The sequence below is a fragment of the Belonocnema kinseyi genome, chromosome 4, assembly GCF_010883055.1.
Source record: "Belonocnema kinseyi isolate 2016_QV_RU_SX_M_011 chromosome 4, B_treatae_v1, whole genome shotgun sequence".
Taxonomy (NCBI): Eukaryota; Metazoa; Arthropoda; class Insecta; order Hymenoptera; family Cynipidae; genus Belonocnema; species Belonocnema kinseyi.
The window spans coordinates 77066706-77079257 of NC_046660.1; the positions used below are offsets into that span (position 1 = coordinate 77066706).

General features: G+C 30.8%; 1 protein-coding gene across 1 annotated transcript in view; it reads left to right on the forward strand.

Annotated features, from left to right (window-relative positions):
• LOC117171270 (trypsin-1-like) overlaps window positions 1-12262 on the forward strand; it is a 26246-nt gene extending 13984 nt beyond the window's left edge. The window contains exons 5-6 of the mRNA XM_033358404.1: window positions 1-242; window positions 7927-12262. The exon at window positions 1-242 is cut by the window's left edge and continues 9 nt beyond it. Of these exons, the coding sequence (XP_033214295.1) occupies window positions 1-242; window positions 7927-8048 (364 nt within the window). The 3' untranslated portion in view covers window positions 8049-12262. The remainder of the gene's footprint in view (window positions 243-7926) is intronic.
• Window positions 12263-12552: the final 290 nt, after the last annotated feature.

Here is a 12552-nt window from a genome sequence, read left to right on the forward strand (position 1 = left end):
TGGGGGAAAAGAAGGAACAGTTGTAGGCTGGGGAAGAACAAAGGAAGGAGGAATGCTTCCTGGTGAAGTTCATGAAGTTCAAGTTCCAATTTACACTCTTACACAATGTCGAAAAATGAAATATCGTGCTAATCGCATCACCGATAACATGATATGCGCTGGCCGTGGTTTCCAAGACTCGTGTCAAGGTGACAGTGGTGGTCCCCTACTTGTACAAGACGGTGATAAATTAGAATTAGCAGGTGCGATTTCATTTAGAATTTTCTTTTTTAGTTTTGTAAACCAACATTAATTCATATTTTTCTAAGAATAATTTTTTTAATATTCCATTTTATGTTTACAAGACAAGCTTTAAATTAAGGTATTCCTTATTTCCTCACAATTTTCATAATCAGGGTGTCTAACCCCGTGTATGGCTTTAATTTCCAAGATGAAGTTGTCAAAATAATTGCTCGTTTACCAGGAAATTCAATATGGCGGAATTTATAACAAAAAAACGGAGAAATTTAAGACAAAAAATTTTGGCTACTGAATTTCGTATCGAAAAATGTTTCGCATGCAATAAAATTGGTATACAAAAGTGCACAAACATATTGAACTTTCGAAAAATGTAAAACAACGGCTTTGAAATTCAAGATGGATGTCTCAAAATGGCGAATTTAAAAAAAGAAATTGTTATTTCTACCTTCAAGTGACGGCAATGAATTTTACTATTACCCAAATAACCTATATAAATTTTTCATGGTTTCCAGGTCACTTATTACAAATCTGACCGCGAAATTTCAAAATAAATTTTTTAAAACTATTTGTTTAAACAAATTATCCTAAAAAATTAGATTGTTGAATTGATGCATTTGCTTTTCATAGTTTTTGGGTCCGCTGAGTACGAATCTGGCGTCAAATTTGCAAAATCAATGTGTAAATTTGCAAAATCAATGTGTTTAAACAAGTTCTGAAATAATTTTGTAACAAATTATTGCAATATTGAAGTTTTTGCAAGATGCATAGGGTTTTGTTGGTTTTTGTGTCCGCAGAGTACGAATCTGGCATCAGACTCACAAAATCAATGTGTTTAAACAATTTTTTAACAAATTGTTGCAATATTCCTTTCTGTCAGCCGCCGTATTTAACGTGTACATTAAAATAAAATAAAAATTTAATTAAAAAAAATAATAAAAAACAAAATAAGAAAGGTACAAAAAAATGAAAAAAATCTGTCTATCCCTCGGTCTCCACGCGGTGACAGTTGGTAAACGTTACATAAGGCGGCTGACAGAAAGGAATATTGCAACAATTTGTTAAAAAAATTGTTTCAACACATTGATTTTGCAACTCTGACGCCAGATTCGTACTCAGGGGACACAACAACCAATGAAATCATATGCATCTTGCAAATACTTTAATATTGCAACAATTGGTAAAAAAATTATTTATAAAATAGTTTAAACACATTGATTTTGCAAATTGATTTTGCAAAAATTTGACGAAAGATTCGTACTCAGCGGACCCAATAACCATGAAAAGCATATGCATCATGTGAACAATCTAATTCTTCCGAATAATTTGTTTAAACAAATAGTTTAAATAAATACATTTTGCAATTTCGCAGCCATATTTGTAATAAGTGACCCGAAAAACAATGAAAAAAAATATATAGGTTGTTTGGGTAATAGACAAAATCATTGTCGTCACTTGAGGGTAAAAATAACAATTTCTTATTTTTTAAATTCGCCATTTTTAGACCTCTATCTTGAATTTCAAAGTTGTTATTTCACATTTTTCGAAAGGTCAATGTGTTTGTGCACTTTTTTGCACCAATTTTGTCGCATGAAAAAAATTTTTCGATACGAAATCCAGCAGCCAATATTTTTTGTCTTAAATTTTTCCGTGTTTTTTTGTTACAAATGCCGCCATATTGAATTTCCGGGTAAACGAGCAATTATTTTGACAACTTTATCTTGTAGAGCGGTCTTGAAAACGTAATTATGCTGAGTTTCAAACATATGCGACATGTTTTATTACCACAACTGCATCAGCAAAGTTAAGCTTAGTTTTTCGGTCTTTTGAGCGTTAATGGGTTAAGACGGGGTTGTTTTTGTAAATTCCCTTTAAACAAATGAGAATTAAAGTTAATTTCCAAAATTTCAAAATTCATTGTTAAAATTTATCTGTTAATGTTCAGACATTTTCCATTATAATTCAGAAAGATAGGAACTCCCTATTTCTAAATTTTAAAAGAGAAGTTTAAAATTCGAGTAGATTTTTATTTATAAAAAAAATCATCTATAAATTCAAACACTCTGATTTGAAACCAGGAGTAATTCTGACTTGGAACAGGGCTATTGTTACAAAAAAATTATATTTTGATTTCTACAAATTAATGTTATTTTCCCAAATCTCCCATTCCTTGTCCAAAATGACCTCACTAAAGAAAAAATTATCATTTTTCATGATACTTCCTGTTCAAAAGCCAAAATTATCCTGCTTTAAGTGATCTTTCCGTGTCAAAAATTTCCGGTTCCAAGTCAAATTACAATACTTTACGGAAACTCCCTGCCCTGACATATAATTCTTAACTTAAATTATATACCCCCTTAAAATTATATTTCTTTACTGAAATTTCCTGTCCAAAATCAAAATTAGAATTCTTTATTAAAATATTTTGTCCCAAGGTGAAAAATTATCGTTCTTCACTGAAATTCCATTTCCCATACTTCAAAATTATATTTCCTAACTAAGATTCTACATCGCCACTTAAAATTATAATTCTTTTCGAAAATTCTATGTTCAAATTCATGATAATTGTAATTATTTACGTGGATTTCACTTAGTGATAGTTTACTTTGCTGACTTTTACGATTTTTTAGGTTTTAAGAATTAAGATAAGAATTAATAGTCCCGGAGCCAGCGACAGTTTTTTGCGACCAATTTCCTTCCGCCTAATACTTTGGGGAATGCTTCAGATAATATTTAAACGAAAAAAAACCGTCAACTGGCTCTATGCAGGTGGAAAACCCGTCAGCTGGTTATTGGAAACATGTAAACAAAAAAATTAATGCAATAATTTCCTTTGTGCTTAAAACTTCGTCAGCTGATAATGACATAGGTATTTTTTATAAAAATAATCGTCAGCTGGCTATACGTGGGTGGAAAACCCGTCAGCTGAGGCAGTGCAATTTCTCGTGAGCGACGCTCGGCAATATATAATAGGTTAGCTCACGGGTTTTCCACCCACATACAGCCAGCTGACTTTGTTTATTATTTCAAGTATTATGTCGACTATTACCTCATACATTTTGAAGCAGAAGAAAATAATATATGGAAAGTTATCCCAAGTACATAAAATATGTAGAAGTACAAAATGCAAATAAAAATAATTGCTGGAGTGCGTCATGTTGTAAATTGTTTTGAAACTTTTATGCACATTTCAACTGTATTTCAAAGCGAACGTTAAATGAATTTAAAATATTTTATTTATTATTAAGAAAATCGTAAAACGATTATAAATAATTTTTTTTAATACTGAATTATGCTAATACGAGGTGTGTTCAAAAAGTAAGGTGACTTTTAAATTTTCGCGGGCTACGTACATTCAAGTTTTAAATTTTTTGTTGTTTTGTGTTGATACACTCGTCACAATCATATGTTCACAGTTTTGACTATATAGCTCGTGTTGTTTTTCTGGCAGAAACGTAAAAGGTTAGAAGGGTTTGTTGTGTTCGGCGATTTTCTTCTTTCGAAAAAATGGAGCAAAGAGTTTGCATCAAATTTTGTGTGAAAAATGGAATCCAGTTCTCTAAAACTCTTGAAATGTTGGCAGTTGCATACAGTGAGTCTACTCTGAATAAGAAAAATGTGTAAAAGTGGTACAAGCTGTTCCAAGAAGGCCGAGAGAATGTAGAAGACGAACCTCGCCCTGGACGTCCCAGCACGTCAACAACAGATGAAAACGTTCAAGCAGTGGAAGAAATGGTGTTGAAAAATCGCCGAATTACCATCAGAGAAGTTGCTGAAGATGTTTGCATATCGGTTGGCTCATTCCATGCTATCTTTTCGGACGTTTTGGGCATGAGACGTGTGTCAGCGAAATTTGTTCCACAACTGCTTAATTTTGATCAAAAGATCCGACCAAAAACAGCACCACAGTCATGCCTCAGCCTCCATATTCACCGGATTTGACCCCCAGTGACTTTTTTCTTTTCCCGAAACTGAAGAGACCTATGAAAGGACATCGATTTTCAACGATTGAGGAGATAAAAACTGCATCACTGAAAGAACTCAAGGCTATACCACAAAATGATTATCAGAAGTGCTTCGATGATTGGAAAAAGCGTTGGAACAAGTGTCTTATATCTGAGGGGGATTACTTTGAAGGGGACAACATAAATATTGAGGAATGAAGGAATATTTTTTGAGAAAACCATAAAGTCACCTTATTTTTTTAACACACCTCGTAATTTATTTAGATTAATTTTTCATTCTTACCCCTCTGCACAATTTATTAAATATATTTTACGGAAATAGAATTCGCACGGTAAAATTACTCATTTTCATAATGATAATTGAAGTTGTAGTTCATTATTATATTATTTGTAAGTGCATTGAAGAACTCAAATGGCATAACCTTCAAAACTTTCTCACTTCTAGAATGAAAACTTCTAATTTGAAATTTAAACTTTTGAATTGAAAGCATTACATTCTGAAAATGGTACAGTCCTTAAATTAATTTTTTTAACAATCATACGCAGGGTGGCGACTTAGCCGGGAAACCGGGAAAGATCAGAAAAACACCGGGAATTTAATTTAAAAATTAAGAATTTATATCAGTTTTGTTGAAAATTATTTCCTTGAACTGAAAGTTTGAATGTCCATTTTTGGCTGAAAATTATTCTTTTCTTGTTCAAAATTCAACAATGGAGGTAAAAATTTGTCTTTGTTAATTGAAAATTTAAATTCAGCTATTCCGTTGAGAATCCACATATTTGGTCAAAACTAGATTTTTTTTGTAGTAAAATATCTTTTTCTTTGCAAGTTAATCTTCATGTTTAATAATTCTTTTTTTTGTGTGTTCAAAGTTGAAGGATAACTGTTTAATATTTATCATTTTAGTTAGAAATGCATTTTTTCGGTGAGAAGGAAAATTACTTGCCTCGTAATTGGTACTTGGCTCTATTTTTTAAACAAACTGAAATAAATGCTTGGTTTTTTAATTAAATTCCCGGTCTTTTTCCTATATTTCCCGGTGGCCCGGTTAAGTCGCCATCCTGCGTATGATTATTAAAAAAAATTCAAAGACTGTACCATTTTCAGAAGGTGATTCTTTCAATTTAAAAGTTTAAATTTCAAATTAGAAGTTTTCATTCTAGAAGTGAGAAATTTTTGAAGATTATGACATTAAAGTTCTTAAATACACTTACAAAGAATATAATAATAAACTACAACTTTAAATATTATTATGAAAATGAATAATTTTACTGTGCGAATTCGATTTCTGTAAAATATATTTTAAAAATTGTGCAGAGAGGTACAAAATAAAAAATTACTCTAAATAAATTATTAGAATGATTCAGTATTAAAAAAAAATTATTAACCAGTTTTCGATTTCATTTTGAAGTACAGTTGACACCTGAATAAAACTTTTGAAAAAATTCACAACATTACGCACTTTAGCAATTATGTTTATTTGTATTTTATATTTTTACTATATATTTTATATATTCGGGATTACTTTGCAAACACGTTGGGGCGACTGTCATTTCCCCACCCACCCAAACTGCCGCAGCTGACGCTAACAATGCTTACAACACACCTATCTGAAGCATTCCTCAAAGTATTAGGCAGAAGGAAATGATTGACAAAAGATTGTCGCTGGCTCCCGGAATATAAGGATGAATTCCAAATTAATTAAAAGTAATCTCAAAAAATATTTTTAAAAAACACCTGAATAATGAAAAACAATTTATTATTAAAATTTTGTTTTCAAATAAAATTTCAGAATGAAGGAATATATAAAGATATGCAGTATATTGAAAGAAATGTGAATCGATAAAAGATTTCATTAATGTTATATATTAATAGATTTAAATTATTTTAATAAATTTCACTAATTCTTGATTAATTTTAATATTTAAAAGTGGAATAATTTGAAATATTAGAATAAAAAGTCCCTGTAATCTATATCAAACTTATAATATGTTAAATCAATTATATTTTTCATTATTAATTATATACGTTTATTGAAACGTTGTTATTTAAGGTGACAAATTTTTAAGTGGAAAAAGATAAGGGGGAAGTTCTGTCACAGCCTACCTTTTATCCAGGATCAAAAGTTACAAATAATCAATATTATTGGAAAATTTATAACTCATTTTTTAATTTACCTTGGAAATCTCATTTGCGAATATATTTGGTACGAACGTCATTTTTACAGATTTATTTTTTTTAGATATTTTGTGGTTTTCATGGGAAAAATATGAAACTTTTTGGCTCTTCTCCGAACGATATTTTAATTCTGGGCTACAAATAAAATTTTCCAAAAGGTTTCAAAGCATGTATTCCAGAATTCGGAAAAAGTCATCCTAGTAAACAATTGCCCTTTTTAGGTTTCTTTTATTTATATCATTCTTTTGAAAAATTCTCTATCCAAAGTCAGAATTATTATTTTTCCACTAATTCCCTGTTTCAAATCAGAATTAAAGTAATAAAATATATGAAAGCACTGAAAGGGTAGCACAGCAAAACGAATCTCCCCACATTTTGCCAATTTTTAAGAGAAACAAAAAAGTTCTGAAAACATTAAGCTTTAGTTTAAATGAAAACCGATCATTTAATTTCTATAGACTACCAGGCATTGAATGGAGGCGAAAAGAGTTTTATTAAAAGAGGCAACCAGTTCCGAATAAGTGAACGAGGAAACTTATATTTTGAGGCTGATTCGTGCGTTTTACTAATTTAGACAATAATTAAAAAGCCAAATTTATAACTTAATTTAAAACTGAGAATATAGTTTCTAGATTATTAGTTGCTAAATAAAGCAAAAAATGGTTTAATTAAAAAAATTATTTACTTTTGAGAAAATGGAGATGGATCTTTTCGAGAAAATGTACGTTTTTGCGCATTTTTCAATGAATCTAGAGCATGAATCAGATGTTTTAAAGACTTCTAATAGGGCCTAAATTGTGATGTTTTTTTACATAGTCATCTTAAAGTACAAGCTTTAACCTTTACTTTAATTCTTATCGGAAGTATCTCCAAGGGCTAGTTCGCCCTCCACAATCTTTTCTTAATATCTAAAAACGCGCTAACCCTCAATTTTTGCAAAAACTTGACCTTATATTAATATTTCGGTTTTGGATTCGGAATGAGCGCCCCAAAGTTAAGGGAAAACTTGTCATTTTGGTCCCGCGTGATACAATCAATAATCATTTTCTGTATAATCGGCAAAAGGAGCTATAAGAAAATTCCTTGGGCAAGGATGTACATTTGAATTACAGTGAAACTCTTCCATAGCACCGATTTTGGGGCTGACGGTGGGTGGGAACAAAACTCATTATAACCCGCTCCGCTTTTGTTTTTTCACGCCTGAGTGCTCGCCTGAGTGACAACCGCAGGTCCCTCGCACCCCGCGCAACTCCTGTTACACCAGCCTGCGGCGCGGCATCGATTCTCGGAAGGGTTATAGAAGGGAGGGCTGCTAAAGGGTTTCGCTGTATTTATAATTTTCTACCCGATAATCTTATTTAGAACAAAATGTAGATTGATTCATTTTGCAGTATTACTTTTCACTTTTAATTCACATGTGTGTATATTTGCACGAAAACCCCGATCGCTGAATCGAATTCCCGGTCATTTCTCGATTTTTTCCCGCTCGTCTCTCGATCTCAGGATCAGGTAGAAACTAGGATAATTTTTATTCATTCTTTACAGGAATCGTATCTTGGGGAGTAGGATGTGGACGAGCCGGGTATCCTGGGGTTTATACAAGAGTCTCAAGATACATGAACTGGATACGTACAAATATGAAAAATACGTGTTTCTGCGTCACATGAGCAAAATGATTCTACTTGTTGTAAATAATCCATTTGTTACTATAAAGGCTAAGTTATATTCCTAAAGGGAACTTCTATTAATTATGTAAGGATGATTTTTTTAATTTCAGACCCCCTCCACCCTACTATCAATCAGATTTTTGCGACCCCCTCCCCCATTTCTTATGTAAGATCTATCATTTTTATCCAACATATCAAGAATATATCACATTATTATTTGGAAGTTTTGATTAACATTTAAAGATTTTAATGTACGCGTTTTTAAATTATTAAGTAAAATAATTTTCTATATTAAAGCGATTACTACGGACAAATAATTTTTGAAAAATATGAAAAAACCTGCCTCAGCCCGTATTTGAACCGGGAACGCCACTATCTATGAAAGTAGCATTGGAGAATAAGAAAAGATCTGCTGAGGCGGTGGCGTAATTGGTTAACGCTCCACTCAGGGAACGTGGCGTTCCCGGTTCAAATCTAGGCTTAGGCATATTTTTTCTTGTTCTTTAAAAATTATTAATTTTTATAATCGTTTTAACATTAAAAATATTAATTTAAAATATATAAATTATGTTCTTTGTACATGAAACTTCAAAATATTCCATGGTATATTGGATTATTGATCTCTATATGACAGTTTAATCCCATTTGATTATCTTTCGGGAAAGTCTCGAACTTTTTCAAAATGATACATATGCATCATCAACTTGAAACTTGATTTTAACGCGATTTCGAAGATTGAAAGGAGTTTAAAAAGAAGTTTTAGAAGATTGAAAAATATTTGCAAAGATCTCAATAATTTCGAAGGAATTATAATGGTTTTTAAGAGATTTGAAAACATTCAAAACGTTCGATTTTAGAGGATTTTGTAAGATTTCAAAACATGTAACGGTTTTTGAAAGGATCTCCAAATACAATAAAGAATTTTCAGGTATGTCGAGTAAGTTTCATGGCTTTTTACAAAGTTTTAAGGCATATTTGAAGGGATTCAAGGATTTCAAGCGATCTCGTAATATTTCGACACATTTCACGGTAATTTAGAGATTTTAAACATTTTTAAGAGATTTAAAGGGTTTTTATGGAATTTTGAGAATTTTAAAGAATTTCACGCAACCTCAAAAGCTTTAAAGGTATTTCCAGAGTTTTTAACTCTTTAAAAAATAAATTGTTCGTCGCATACGAATTGGTCGAAACTTTATGCACAGAAGGTTTCTGGGGTCGCTGATTAGGAAATTGGAATGAAATTTTTGAAATTTTCAAAGTTTAAAATAGCAGATCCAGTGTGGCCAAAAACAATGCAAAAATAAGTTTCGTGGTTTCTAAATGGATGCTTAAGGGTTTGGTGGAGCGCTGCCTACGAATCTGGAGTGATAATTACAAAATTCAAAATGGTGTATACAATATAGCGACAAAAAAATGAATAATTAGTCCCGTGGCTTGCTAATGGGTCCTTAGGACACTTTTAGGTCGCTGATTACGATACTGAAGTAAAAATTCTAAAATTAAAAATGGCGGATCCAATATGGCGGGAAAATATGTAAAAAATTCCCATGGCTATAAAATGGGGAAATTTTCAAAAGAATTTTAGCATGCAAAATGACAAATCTAAGGTGGCGGAAAAAAAATGTAAAAGCAAGCCCTATGGCTTTAAAATGGGTCCTTATGGTTTTTTGGGGCGCTGATTACGAATCTGAATTTAAAATGTCAAAATTCAAAATGACGGATACAATGCTTATTTTTAAATTAGTTGTCAACCACACTGGATCAGCAATTTTTAAAATTGAACTTTTGAATTCAGATTCGTGATTAGCCACCAAAAAAATCGCTTAAGGCCCATTTTAAGCCACGGGACCAATTTTTTTATTTTTTGCCTCCATATTGTATCGGCCGTTTTAAATTTTGGAATTTTAATATCAGATTCGTAATCAGCGACCCAAAAAAAAACCATGAGGACCCAATTTTTAAACCACGAGACAAATTTTTTATTGTTTAGGTCGCCATACTGAACGCGTTACTTTTAATTATGGAATTTTTAGTTCAGATTTATAATCAGCGACCCAAGAAACTCCCAAAAAACCACTTTGTAGCCATGAGACTTATTTTTAACCAAATTTCCGTTATGTTGGGTCCGTAATTTTGAGTTTTTACTTTAGATTCTTAATCAGCGATCGAAAACCCTCTAAAGACGTTATCTTTAGTTAATTCACTATTGTTCATTAGTGACTATTACGTTTCATGTGTACAAAGGTTGTTCTTGAAATTTGTTTAAAAATATGCGAAAAATACTTAAAAACCAGGTGTGGCACCATGCGACAGAGTTCAAGGATTTTAAGGGATTTTCAGACAACTAAATCTTTAAAAAGGAATTTCAAGAGATTATGTACGATGTCCATGAAATTCATACGATTTTAAACGATATTCGAAAAAATTCTTAATTTTTAAGGGATTTGCAAATTTTTCACGGATTTTAGAGATTTATGTAAAATTTTTAATGAATTTTAAGGAGGTTTCAAAATTTTCAACACATCTCGTAATGTTTTTAATATTAAAGGAGATTTCAATATCTTAACCGATTAATGTTGTTTTCTAGATTTTAAGGGACTTCTATGGCGTTTTGAAAATTTTTAAACTATTTTAAAGGATGTCACGAAACCTTAAAGAATTTTATGGGATTTTCACAAATTTTGGAAGGATTTCAAAAGATTTCCAGAGTATTTTATCGTTTTAAAGAGATTTCTAGAGATTATGTACGACGTCCATGGAATTCATAAAATTTCAAAGAACATTACAGCATTTAAACATTTTGAGGGATTTATTCAATTTTGAAAAGAGATTACAGGATTTTAAAGGATTGCAAGAGATAACGAAGTATTTTAACGAATTTTAAAGGGTTTCAAACGCTTTTCATGGGATTTCGAAGATTTAAACAAATTAAAAGAAATTTTTACAGGGTCGAAAAAGATTCGCAGATATTTAAAGGGATTTTAAAGAATTTGAACATATTTTTAGAAATTTAACTAGGTTTTTACGATTTCACAGTTTCGAAGGATTTTAAGAGACTTGAAAACATTCAAAAGCATATCCACGGATTATAGATATATTATAGATATATGTTACAGTACAATTTAAATAGATTTAGCGAAATATCATTAAATTTCCAAATATTAATAAGTATTTTAAGGGATTTCGAGGGATTTTAATGGCTTTTAAAAGATTGTAGGCATTTCAAGGAATCTCATCAATATTTCAAAATATTTCGCGGATTTTAAAGAATTTTAACCATTTTTAAAGGATTTTTATTGGATTTTCAAGATTTCAAAGATTTAAAAATATTTCATGGAGATTAAACAATCTTTAAAGTATTTCAAGAGTTTTAAAATGATTTCAGTGAATTTTCAGGAGGCTCAATCTTTTGAAAGAGATTTCGAGGGATTACGTACGATTGCCAGGGAATTCATAGGATTTCAAGGAATATTTTTAAATCATTTTAAAAAATTGAGTTACCAAAATTTTGAATAGTTCAAGAGATATTAAAGGAATGCAGATATTTTTAGGGGTTTCAGGAGATTTCATAAAATGTAAAAAATAGTAGAAGATTCGGAAGATTTTTTTGAAACCCCCCACCCTCCTAAAAAGCCTTACATAGTTGATGGATTCTCCCATAACAAAAATGTACATAGTAATAGGAAACCCAAATGCATAATGTTTTTCAGCTGCAAACTGAAAAACACAATAGTGTGTGATATTATAGGAAAAGCTACTTTTATGTAAATACACTGTTACAAAGACTAGTTTTAATGAGAAAATTCTAAACCCGATTTACGTTTTGCCAAACTTTATACATGACAAAATAGTGAGTTTTTAAATACCTATGATGATATTTACAAATTAAGATTTTGTAAGGCAATGTAAAAATTCAATTTTTTTAGAAGCCAGATATATACGTATGTGTTCGTAATAATATTAGATAAGTTATAAGTTATTCAAATGTATAAAGAAAGAAATTTCATTGATTTAACCAACTATTTACAAATTTTATAATTTAGGTAGTGAAATTTATTTTCTTAGTCATTTTTTCAAATAATAAATTCTTATATTCCATAATTTTAAAAATCCTACATATTTTGTATAACAAATAAAAAGTATTATTTTACTCTTCTACAATATTGTATTATCCACAGAGCAGCCCTCTGACTCATCTTAGATATCAAAAATAGTTAAAATAAATGTACCCTAATTATTATATATATATATATATAAATAAATAATTTTATTATTATACCATTAATCCTTTTTCCTTCTGAGGAAGGAGTTCGTTCCGGAACATTGCATCGACCCAAGTTTCTGGCCAATCTCTCTAGCAATCACCCCAAGATAAGAGCTTAACAAAGTCATCGTGTGAAGCTAGCCAATCGGGCCCATTAACATCAAATGTCTTTTTTTCAGGCGCCATGCACTCCAGTTAATATTTTTAAGCTATTTGACATTAACTTCAATGTTTATTTGA